At 39.1% G+C, this 12,259-nt stretch overlaps 1 protein-coding gene across 6 annotated transcripts in view; it reads left to right on the plus strand.

Moving 5' to 3' along the window:
• LOC124552695 (V-type proton ATPase 116 kDa subunit a1) overlaps nt 1–11,999 on the plus strand; it is a 113,597-nt gene extending 101,598 nt beyond the window's left edge. For all 6 annotated transcript variants that reach the window (XM_047127033.1, XM_047127035.1, XM_047127034.1 and 3 more), the window contains 6 exons: nt 1,512–1,636; nt 1,809–1,924; nt 2,106–2,213; nt 2,349–2,583; nt 8,541–8,712; nt 10,357–11,999. In XM_047127033.1, the coding sequence (XP_046982989.1) occupies nt 1,512–1,636; nt 1,809–1,924; nt 2,106–2,213; nt 2,349–2,583; nt 8,541–8,712; nt 10,357–10,459 (859 nt within the window). In that variant the 3' untranslated portion in view covers nt 10,460–11,999. The remainder of the gene's footprint in view (nt 1–1,511; nt 1,637–1,808; nt 1,925–2,105; nt 2,214–2,348; nt 2,584–8,540; nt 8,713–10,356) is intronic.
• The last annotated feature ends 260 nt before the right edge of the window (nt 12,000–12,259 follow it).

Here is a 12,259-nt window from a genome sequence, read left to right on the forward strand (position 1 = left end):
AATTTTCCAGTGGAATGGCACTGTAAAATGTGGAGGACAACAAACAATGGATCACCTTTTCTGTGAGGTCAACTGACTTGGAAACACTTTTTTTCCCTGTGGTTAGACAGTGTCTTAATCTGTTTCTGTAAAATGAATGTGGCTGTGGCAGCAGCCAGTTGTCCATGAAAGCTTTGACAGCACCGTTATTGTCAAATGTGTGCACTCAGACTGCTTTTTTTAGTGGTCCAAACAAATGAAACATGTGGAGAGCATGTTCTACTGTGGTCCACAACAGTTTCTGAATTTTTTTGTTGAGTTTGGGCAGCTGTGTTCGGTCAAGCATTGTCATGTTTTGTTTGGTCCAGTAGCAATTTGAGCAACTGTTATTCAGTGGTTGTCTTCAGTAAGCTGGCTAACAGTGTGGATGTTATGTCACGCTAGTCCTTGTGCGAAGTTGGTGAGCTGCCTTCTCAATTGCTTCTTGTCCTGATACAAATGTTTGTGCCGTGCATACTCTTGGGTCTTTCTCAGGGTGTTGTCTCTGAACTGTGCTACAAGTCTTTCCAAAAAGTTGAACAGCTTTACAACCTTTATTGTGACAAATTTTATTATAATGTGTTGTGCAACAGAGGACACTACCTTTCGCTCTGACGTTACTGTTTCTTCAGTCAATCTAGCTGTGGAGAACAGCCATTGGAAACCAAAGCAACAACGAGGAGAGATCACACCACTTTCTGTTTACAAAAACGCACACAAAACAAAAATTCTGATATATATTTGATCCACCCTTGCACTTACTTTCTGATGGTGAAATTCTGAGTATCGCCGATAGAAGCACTTGAAGAAGAAGAAGAAGAAGAAGAAGAAGAAGAAGAAGAAATCACACACTTCCAGAACTTCTGTATTCTTTCTTTAGGAGGGCAGTTAGATAGGGTGGACAAAGTTGAAGTGAGGGCAGTGTCTGAGGCCAAGTTGTGAACGAGCTAGCTGTTGAGAAAAAGATGAAACAAAGGTTAGCGAGAAAGCAGGTAAAAGTGAGTAGAGTGAGTAGCAGTGTTGGATTTTCACACTTTCCCTTCAATATGATGCTGCTGTAGTGCCTACCTTTGACTTCCTACTTTCTCCAACATCTTTCATCTCTGCCTCCTATCACGCTTACAATAGGTGGGTCTGAGCAAGCTGCCACTCCTTTCCAGCCTTCCCAAACTAATACCACTTTCATTCCTAATGAAGGAACTCATATGTTCCCCACACTTGTAATAGTTTTTTACTCTTTTAAGTTTATCCATCAGCAGTACTTTGTATTTTGCCAGCTGAAGCCATGTTTTGGTCATGATTTTCTGAATTGAATTTTCCTTTTGGTACATAGTGTACATGTGTTAATTTTGATGTTAGTTTTCATCAGTGTCCATTTGAGTAATTCACATATCACTCTCAAATTTGTTTTACAATAGAGTATTGACTCTATCTTTATTAAACAGGTGATGATAAGGCAAATTTATTTATATGGCTCCATTTCTGTTCTCCAGGTATTTCAAAAATTCCATTAACATCATATGCGAGTTCGTCCCACAGATAATTTTTTTGATCTTCTTGTTCCTCTACATGTGTATCTTGATGTTTGTCAAATGGGTGAACTATGGACCGACATTTGGTAAGTGAGAATTAAATTTTTGGCATTTTGAAATTCTACTATAGTAGACAGCATTTGTGATTACAGTGGAGGTTTTGTTAAAGTTGTCTTGGTTTTCACTTTCAGAGCATTAGAATAAATTTATAGCTTGTGATTTGATAGATGACTAAACACAACTTCTTTCTTTTTTCAGGTTTCACAGCAGGCCCTGCGTGTGCTCCATCAATTTTAATCACTTTCATCAATATGGTATTGTTCAAAGGTAGTGTTCCTCCAAAAGGTTGTGATGAGTTCATGTATAGTGGACAGGTGAGCAAGAGTGGAAAAATGTTTCATTGAATTTGTTTGGTTTCACTCTACATTATCAGTCTTACATCAAATAGAATTAATCTTTGTTTTCAAACAACTTATTCTGGAAAGTAATTTCACCAGTTTTGCATTTCTCCGTTACTTTTAGTATATGCAATTTTTTCTTTCTTCTGTATTGCAGAAAGGCTTGCAGAGGTTCTTTGTTGTTCTTGCTCTACTGTGTGTTCCTTGGATGCTTCTTGCAAAACCCATTGTTTTGATAATGAGGCACCGTAAAGCCCACCAACCGGTGAGTAATAATCTGTACCCCCTGCAATGTTTTGAGGCATTTGACACATTTGAGGGCAAATACTTCACAGGAGATGATACTGTATTAAGTCAGTTTGCTCTTTCATTTAACAGACAATCTTCTGACTTTCCCCAGCTTTCAAGCCATCCAGTACCTGCAGAGAACGGCATGGATGCGGAGGTGGGATCGATGTCAGGGACAGCACACAAGGACAGTACAGATGGGGCTCCCGCGCCGCAGAGCAGTGAAGACCACGACCTGGGAGAAATCTTCATCCATCAGGGCATCCACACGATAGAGTACGTGCTAGGCTCTGTCTCTCACACTGCCTCGTATCTGCGACTTTGGGCACTGTCACTGGCACACGCCCGTAAGTATAAGTGGCTATCTTTTACTTGTTTTCAAATAATTTATTTCACTATGGCAATATATTTTAAATATAGAGTAGGAGAAATTATATTTTATAGAGCTGGCACTGAAAGTAATAAACTTTGGTGGCACTTAGTCAAATAAGTGGTCCTTCACTTCACATTGTCACCTACGAAATTAAATTTGAAAACTGTCTACAGATGAGATGCATAATGCCTTCCCCAGTGCAGTGCATATTGGTGAGGGAGCACCTTGCTTATTTCACCAGATGATATCATTAATTTGGCATTTTTGTAACTTACGAGGGGACTGAAAGTCAGTGTTGGGATGTAAATTCCTTACGCAGAACAATACATCACTTCAGACTTGTGTGTTTTGGAGTTCTACGTGTTAAGCTTTTCCACAAAGCCACCAAGCTGATAAGCACAGAGTCACTGGATGGGAAACAATTTTCCTTACTTTCTAAAAATTCTATATCTATTATAGAATAGAAGTTTGTCTCTTAACATACAGTTTAAAGCTATTGACTTAATGTACAGGAGATTTGTCAAAACACAAAAACTGGTTTATACTTTTCCCTATAAAATCAGTAATATATGGTACTGAATAATTAATTAAGCAATTAATTTTTAAAAGTTTGTTACTTTTGAAGAAAAATTATTAAGTCCTAAGAACTTACCAAATTTTTAGATTGTCATTTATGAGTTCTTTTACTGAATAGCAACATTTTTGCACTAGTTTCTCATATAAGGTTTTTCAGTGTTTTAAATGTATGCTGAGCAATTCTCATCCTTTAACTTTGTTATAAATTTTCATAAAGGTTGAGCATACAGTTTTACATGATGTGTGGGCATAAAATTATTTTTATTTCTGGTGTTGTAATCATCTTAAAAATGATTTGCTACAAATAAATCAGGGGTACTGTGTACAAAGATAATCAGCTCATATTTACAGTGAGGGAACACTTAATACACTAAGAATTTTTAGGATTCATTGGCATGATTTTCTTCGCCCTACATTGTTCGTATTTGTAATGATGGTTTTCTGAAGTTTTAGTATGAGACACACATTGTTTGTGTTAAAGCAAAATACAATTCCAGACCTTACTACCGACGCAAAGTAGCTGTGATATACTACTTTTCTTGGGCCCATACTGGTATCATTTTACAATATCTTCATTGCAAATGCTAGGCTATTTAATTTATTTGCAAGATACTGTATATGTGATCCCCATGATAGATTTTTATCTAGTTGCATTCCTAGGAATTTCACATTGTTAGCTTTCTGCAAATCCTGGTTTCTGTGACTGTCCTAGATATAATATAATTTTGCTTGTTTTGATTTAAACTCCATTAACTCACTCTTTTCCATGTTTAATTTTAACAAATGTAAATCAAACCAGGTGTCTAATTTTGTTAAAGTATTTAATACAGGTTGTGGAATTTGGTCAGTACCGTTACTTTCAATTTAATTTCATATTTAGTGGAAATGTTAATTGGCAAATGTTGAAGCATTATTTTAATAAATTATTTTTCCCTTAGTTACTCCTTGCATGAAAATGAGAGTATTTTCAATAAGTTAAAATTAGGTACAAAAATGTCAAATATCAAATAAAAATGAAATACTTTATTTTAGGGTCCTGTGCATCTGTTGGCAAAAATGTGTGTAGCTCCAACTACTGCCCCGTGTTCAGAGTTTAATTCCTGTCATGCAGATGTAATCACACTGGATATATTTTTAACAAGAATCACCCGAGTACAGATGATGGCCCCGCCAATGCACTGGCCTTTTATACCTCCTGTATGTGGTGCTGCTGCCGTCTGTATATGTGCACATCACTGCCCCATGACTTCTGTCGTCTCAGTGTATACAACAAGTGTAATCTGTTGATGCAATGAGTGGGGTGCCATTTGTCTTTGGTTGATCTGAAGCACTCACTAATTTTATGTCAGTGAGTATCTACACTATCTCGATGCTGTGCTTTCAAAGAATGTGGCCGATTCCGTCCGTCACCCTGGGGATATACATTAGAAATGCTGTGACTGGAATTTCTTCTTTGAAGGTCTCAATTTGCCAGGTATTGTGGTTTACCACATTAATCCTTCACGGAATATCCATTGTGTTTCAAAAATTGTCTTGCATTGGAGCTGATGTGGCCTTTTTCACTTGTTAAAGGTATGGTGATCATATGATGATCCTAGAAGTTATGTAAATATCAGGCTATATGAGTAGGTCTGCAATATGTGTTATAGCCCATAGTACAGTATGTTACTGTAAATGATGAGTTATCTGAAAAATCAGTTACCTGAATGCTAAATTTTAGTGTTTTATTTATTGAGGAAAGGTGTTTGATTTGGTTGACTAAAGTATTCCCTTGAACACCTTGAAAGATGTAGTTGCAAACTGGAAGAACAAAAGAGCGATAAAGGGGCTGTATAAAAAGCAAGAACAGGCACAGAAAATTGTCAGTGAGGAAACATATGAGAGGTGATAGACAAGGATATTGTTGGAACAACCTGACTGATTAAAACCTCAGAACTTTGCTTGTTGTGGGCAAGTCCTTTGTTATTGAGCTATCCGAGCACGATTTTTTCAGAAGTTCATGTCGGGAGTGTAGTATTATAAAGCAATGAATTGTGGACAGTCAGGAAGAAAGAGAGAGGAATAATCCTGTGGTGGTTTTGAAATATGATAGTGGAAAAAATACATAAAGTGAAATGGAGTGACAATGATGAAGGAAGAAGTGCTTCTAGGAATAGAAGAAGAAAGAAAAGGTATGGAATGATATGAGTAAGGAAAATATCTCAGTTAGAATGTATACATTGTAGAAAAATTATCTGCAACAAGGTCATGAAAAGAAATACACTAAGAAAGGGAGGGTGAAGAACATTGACAATTTGGATTGCTGGACGACATGAAAAATGGATGCAGTTAGCAGGTCAGGGAAAAGGCAGAGGGAAGAGGAGAACATACATTTGATACCTGTCAGGATACCATTAGAGGTGTTCCAGCCAGGAAGATCATGATTGTATAAGCTATAGCATTGTTATTAGGTCATCTTGCAGTGTTACTCATCTCCCAGAATTTTCTTTGATTTCTTTCATGGAGTGACATGAAAATTAAATAATAGTAACAAAGACATAGAGGGGCTGGCCAGTATTTACCTCAGCTCAGTACAGCCGATAGATACACATAAAACAGAACTGAAAATTTACGTGCCTAGCTTTCGGAACAAATGTTCCTTCATCGGGGAGGAGAGAGGGGAGAGAAAGGGAAGAAGGGAAAGGAGGGAAAGGAGATTCAGTTACTCACAACCCAGGTTATGAAGCAACAGGGAAAGGAAAATAGGGAGGGTAGCAAGGATGGAGACATGGTTGTCAGAGGGAAGCCAAAGATATTCTACTATAAGTACTGTGCCAGCTTCAAACCAAAGAGGATGCATACAGAAGTAAAGAGGTATGTAGTATAAAGATAAACACAACTATGTAGGATGAAAAGATGCATGAATGGCTAAAGAGAAAAGGGAAAGAGGAGAAGACTGAAGAGTAAATGGGAGTGAGGTTGTTTAACGTAGTTTCAGTCCAGGGGGATGGCGGGATGAAAGGATGTGTTGGAGTGCAAGTTCCCATCTCTGCAGTTCAGAGGGACTGGTGTTGGGCGGGAGAAGCCAAATGGCACGTACGGTGTAGCAGGTTCCTAGGTCCCTAGAATTATGCTGGAGGGCATGCTCCGCTACTGGGTATTGGGCATCTCCTAGGCGGACAGTTCGTCTGTGTCCGTTCATGCGCTCAGCCAGTTTAGTTGTTGTCATGCTGATGTAAAAGGCTGTGCAGTGCAGGCATGTCAGTTGATAAATGACATGTGTAGTTTCACACATAGCCCTGCCTTGAATTGTGTATGTTTTACCAGTAGCGGGGCTGGAGTAGGTGGCTGTGGGGGGGGGATGCATGGGGCAGGTTTTGCAGCGGGGTCGGTTACAGGGGTAGGAACCGCTGGGTAGCGAAGGTAGTCTGGGAATATTGTAGGGTTTAACAAGGATGTTACGGAGGTTAGGAGGGCGACGAAAGGCAACTCTGGGTGGTGTGGGGAGAATTTTGTCAAGGGATGATCTCATTTCAGGGCTTGACTTGAGAAAGTCATATCCCTGGCGGAGTAATTTTTTGATGTATTCGAGGCCAGGATAATATTGGGTGACAAGGGGGATGCTTCTGTGTGGTCTGGAGGTAGGAGCATTGTTGTTGGACGGGGAGGAATGTATTGCTCGGGAAATCTGTTTGTGGACAAGGTCTGCAGGATAGTTGCGGGAGAGGAAAGCACTGGTCAGGTTATTGGTGTAATTGTTGAGGGATTCGTCACTGGAGCAGATACGTTTGCCACGAATACCTAGGCTGTAGGGATGGGAGTGTTTGATGTGGAAAGGATGGCAGCTATCAAAGTGAAGGTACTGTTGTTTGTTTGTGGGTTTGATATGGACAGAGGTGTAGATGTGAGCTTCAACAAGATGAAGGTCAACATCCAGGAAGGTGGCTTGGGTTTTGGAGAAGGACCAGGTGAAATTCAGATTCGAAAAGGAGTTGGGGTTATGGAGGAAATTAAGGAGTGTTCCTTCACCATGAGTCCAGACCACAAAGATGTCATCTATAAACCTATACCAGGCCAGGGGAAGCAGCTGTTGGGTCTTCAGGAAAGCCTCCTCCATGCGGCCCATGAAGAGGTTGGCATAGGACGGAGCCATCCTGGTTCCCATGGCCGTTCCCCTGATTTGTTTGTAGGTCTGGCCTTCAAAAGTGAAGTAATTATGGGTGAGGATGAAGTTGGTAAGTGCGATAAGGAACGAGGTTTTTGGAAGATCTTCGGGTGAGCGTTGGGAGAGGTAGTGCTCAAGGGCAGAGAGACCATGGGTATGTGGGATGTTTGTGTAAAGGGATGTAGCATCTATGGTGACAAGAAAGGTTTCAGGTGGGAGAGGAGTGGGAATGGATTTGAGACGTTCTGGGAAGTGGTTTGTGTCTTTGATGTAAGATGGGAGTCTGTGGGTGATAGGTTGTAGGTGCTGGTCTACCAGAGCTGAGATACGTTCGGTTGGGGTTTTGAAGCCTGCTACAATGGGACGGCCAGGATGGTTCTCTCTGTGGATTTTGGGTAATAGGTAGAAGGTAGGGGTACGTGGCTCAGGTGGAGTAAGTCTATGGAAGCCATTGTGAGGCCTTGTGAGTAATAGTGCTGATAAATAATAGTAATAGTGCTGATAAATAACGCCACCGACACAGCTGAGGTTCTCAGCAAAGAATTACTTGCGCAGCAGCATTTGAGGAGATGGTGTCAGATTGCTAGGGAACAGATTTATTAATAAGAACCCGTCAGCTTTGAATAACGCGTTGTGGAAGGTATTGATGCAGCAGTTACACACTGTCAAGAAACTTGTGCAAGTAATGCAGGTAGGTGATTTTGAACTAGGAGTTCTGTCCTGTCGGAATATTGTCTAATACAGTACTGTGATATGTGTGTCAAGAATGGAAGATGTCATTTTGAACTACTGAGAGCTCAGCTTTCTGCAGTTAGGTGTTTTCACAGTTAAGAATTAGTCATTTCTGACAGTTTTTTTATATTTTAGGTAATTTTGATACAGAGGCCCAAGTCACCCCATTAAATCACATAAGACACATGCTTACTGAACCACAAACGATAGTACTGTACTGTGAGAGCAAAAACTGTAGTATGAAAACTTAGGCATAATTGTAATTGGAACTGTTGTGCTTTGTTCAGTATTATTTATCATATTTAATTATTTCATAAAATCTGTACAACATGGGATGAATAGTATAAACAATTCATTGTACCTTTTTTTTATTTGTTATAGAGATGCTGTGCATTGTTCTCAATAACTTCTTGCCCTTTGTCTTCAGGTATCTTATGTCCAGTAGATTGCTTACTCCATATGTTGAAATGGTTTTCCAGAGCTGTCTGAGGTGCTGTGGAGTATGGTGATGAAGAATGGATTGGTAGTGGAGGGCTGGACTGGAGGCTTTGCCCTATGGCTGGTATTTGCCTTCTGGGCAGTGCTTACCGTGGGCATCTTGGTGCTTATGGAGGGACTATCTGCATTCCTCCACACATTGCGGCTTCACTGGTGAGTGCCCTGTCATTAGAGTAAATGTTCTACAACCGTTCAGTTAGTAGCCATGGCTGTACAGCACAAACATAGATTGGTCATAAGCAGTTGAAAAGTGTCAGCATGAGTATTGAATTTTTGAAACAACTGCCCACTATTAAATTTGTTGAAATGTACAGTGAACAGCAGAAAGAGTAAAGGTGTCCCATCACTGTGTAATAGGGGCATTCAGCAGTAGATGAGCACTTACAAGGAGAGATACTCAGTGGTGAGATTGACTTTTTGTGAAACCATCTGTATGATGATGTAGGCTATGATACCAGGTATTGCACTTCCAGTTATTCACCCCGGTGGGACCTAGTCTGGGAGTAATCAATGGAAAAGAAGTCGAAATTTTATGTGACACTCAATAGAATTAAAATATAATAGTACAATATTGGCTGGTTACATGGTGTAATAAATAGGGTAAGGTTGTACGTTTGAAACTCATAACGGCTTTAAATTTTTATCGAAATGACTTTCATGATTACTTTTATTCCATTAATGGTTTTAAATCTATTTTTTTTCCTTTATCATATCATTTTAATCACCGAGTAAATTTTTTCATTTGTACTCTTCTATTTCCCCTTTGTGTCATTCTTTTTCTGTGTATGTGAATTGTATTATATTTATAAATTACAATATTTAAATATTTGACACTGCCGATCTATAGGTTGAAAAAAAAGACAAAATAATCTATTTATATTGTCTGTGCAACAACGTCAAAAAATGTGTTTATCACAAGAATGCAATTTGTTTTGTGTGTGTGTGTGTGTGTGTGTGTGTGTGTGTGTGTGTGTGTGTGTGTGTGTGTGGGGGGGGGGGGGGGGGGAGAGGGGGAGGTGCATGATATGCAACTGTCATAAAAACATATTAAAAAACCTGATGCTTTTGTTGCTGTGACATTAGAAGATTGGAGAACAGATGTGTGTTACATTAAACGGTGTTGGCAATGAGGCAGCGTGCCAGTCACCTTCAGGTGCAAGGGTGCAGAGGACTTCCAACAAGCCTATTTATATGCTAGTGAGGTGCCAGTATAAGGGGTGCTGTGAAGTCGTTGGAGGGAAAGTTGACGTCCAGCCACCTTCCAGAGAAATGAAGCACAGATCCTGTGCTACACAGTCTGAGGCTTGTACTGGTTGTTGTGGTTTCGACCCCCCATTCAAGCATTTTCGCCAGATGATTTCTTTTGTGAGAAACACACAAACTTAACATACTGCCAACATGAGGAGGAGAACAGTCAGTCAAATTCTCAGTGTCTACTGCCTGCTCATGTTGTTTAAAGCAGGTTGCTCTAAATGCCCAGTGGATCTGCTTCCTGTGATACCCATTCTAAACGAACTTCGAATGGAAAAGACCAAGCTCTGCTTACACTTATAGTCTGGAAAGTTGACATCTTTTAGACAGTAAAATATGATGGTTAAAGATGTTCATTGAGTATTCCTATATACACTGAAATGAGCTTTGAAGAACAAATTAATAATTGGCCACTTTCTCTTGCCTCAATAGCTGCTAAGAACTTTCACTGTTGAAGGTGGTGATGTCGTCGTTACGTCCATTAGAGGCTTCTGTAGTTCGCTGAGAATGATGTGAAATAACTGTACCTTGTGATTTTCTGTGCAGGGTGGAGTTCCAGAGTAAGTTCTATGCTGGTGTGGGATATTCATTCCAGCCGTTCTCATTTGAGGCAATCCTGGATTCTGCATCTCAAGCACCAGAGGATTAGAAACAGCAATGCAACCTCTGTCTTCCTGGCTGTGCACTACTTCTAAGTGCTGAGGTTGACAGTCTCTTCTCATTGTGCAGTACTTGTAGATTATTGTAAATGGATTACCTGTAATATTTAGCACATCTCATTATAAACTTTGTAAAGAATGAGACTTTTCTGTCATGACCATTTTTTGTGTAAAGATAAATACCACAAATTTGGTTGCATTTTGAGAAACTAATGGTGATTGTGAATAGTGTCTGTGTTAAATTAATGGTACTGAGTAATAACTACAAACTGATGTTCTGTTGACCTTTCGCAGTATTAGAATTCCTGTTCAATTGGTGGCAGACTTCGCACATAATATACATTCAGAAAAGTAATGCCAGTCAGTAGATAGTCTACAGTAAGATCACTCCCTAAATCAGTAGTAGTTGTAAAAGATACATACTTTAAGATGATAAAGTTCAAGCTCTTCAAGCAAATTCTTTGGAAACTCTGTAGAACGAGTAACCATGTTTTAATATAATATTCTGTCAGATATGTTTGTGAGAATAGCCAAATTCATTTGATACATTCCTCGTGTAGCAGCACATCAACTGTGAATATATTATTTTTTCTTTCAAGCTACCAGGAAGAGATCGAAGTACTTAAGACCATTCTTGTTCACATTATGGGTCCTGTTGACATAGTAATTTTAACTAATGTTTCCATAATTTATTGCAACAGTAGGTATAAGAGATGTATCATGCTTATCACATACATGACAAGATGCAGATTTGAGATACTCCAGATATTTAGTCTACTGGATAAGTTTATGCTCAGTCTGTCTGTCTGTAATATTGCATACTGTTTTTATGTTCATTTGGAATATTATCAAATGGACTGCTAGAAGTGGATTCTGGAATATGAAAATATTTATTGTTTGCCTCTATGACCACTACTAATTTCGCCAGTGGTAGGCACAAAATCAAATAGTAAGTTAATTCACATACGTATGAGATAAGAGGGGCAGATTCAAAACATCAGAGTCCTACTTTAGGGATGGAGAGAAATCCTGGTTTACTCTTATGTTCTGTTAAAGAAATCATATTTTTGAGTGTTGCGCTCTTAGTCTATGTACACTCTTCCCTGTATCAAGGCACAATTTATGATATAGCGTGTTGGGCTCTGAGGTGATAAAATTTGTGACAGTAGTTACAGCGGAATTTTTAGCAAATATTTCTAAAATATAAATTGACAGTGCCTGCAATTTACACTTCAGAATATTAAGTCGCTCCTTACGTGGAAGTAATTGCAATGATCGATTTAAAATTCCCATGACAGCAGTAAAGATCTGATTACATGTTTAGAAAAATGTTTACTTATCATCCTGTGCTTGTCAGTTACTGTTTAGAAAGGTAGGAGGGTAGATTGTTCTTTAAGATTACTAGTTTAGAAAATTTTTGCAACTAAATGAATTGTTAAATTGGGAAGATTGAGTTTGTATTGAGTATACTGGAAATAAGTTGTATGTTACGTGTATTATAAAGAATTGCATTAAATTTGTGTTTGACTGTTTCTGTGTATCAATTATCAAAACAAGATTTTTCGTGATGGATTAAACTTACACCACCTTGCATTGTTTTCTGTAAACCATAGTGTAACGTTCTAACAATTTCATTCCAGTTACAACACACAAAAATGAATCCAGTTACTGACTTCAGTCGGTCGTGAACATCACAAGAGATGACACACACGTGTGTGTGTGTGTGTGTGTGTGTGTGTGTGTGTGTGTGTGTGTGCCCGCTCGGAGGTCGGCGTTTTTCTACATCTACA

This window comes from Schistocerca americana, chromosome 10, assembly GCF_021461395.2.
Source record: "Schistocerca americana isolate TAMUIC-IGC-003095 chromosome 10, iqSchAmer2.1, whole genome shotgun sequence".
NCBI classification, from domain to species: Eukaryota; Metazoa; Arthropoda; class Insecta; order Orthoptera; family Acrididae; genus Schistocerca; species Schistocerca americana.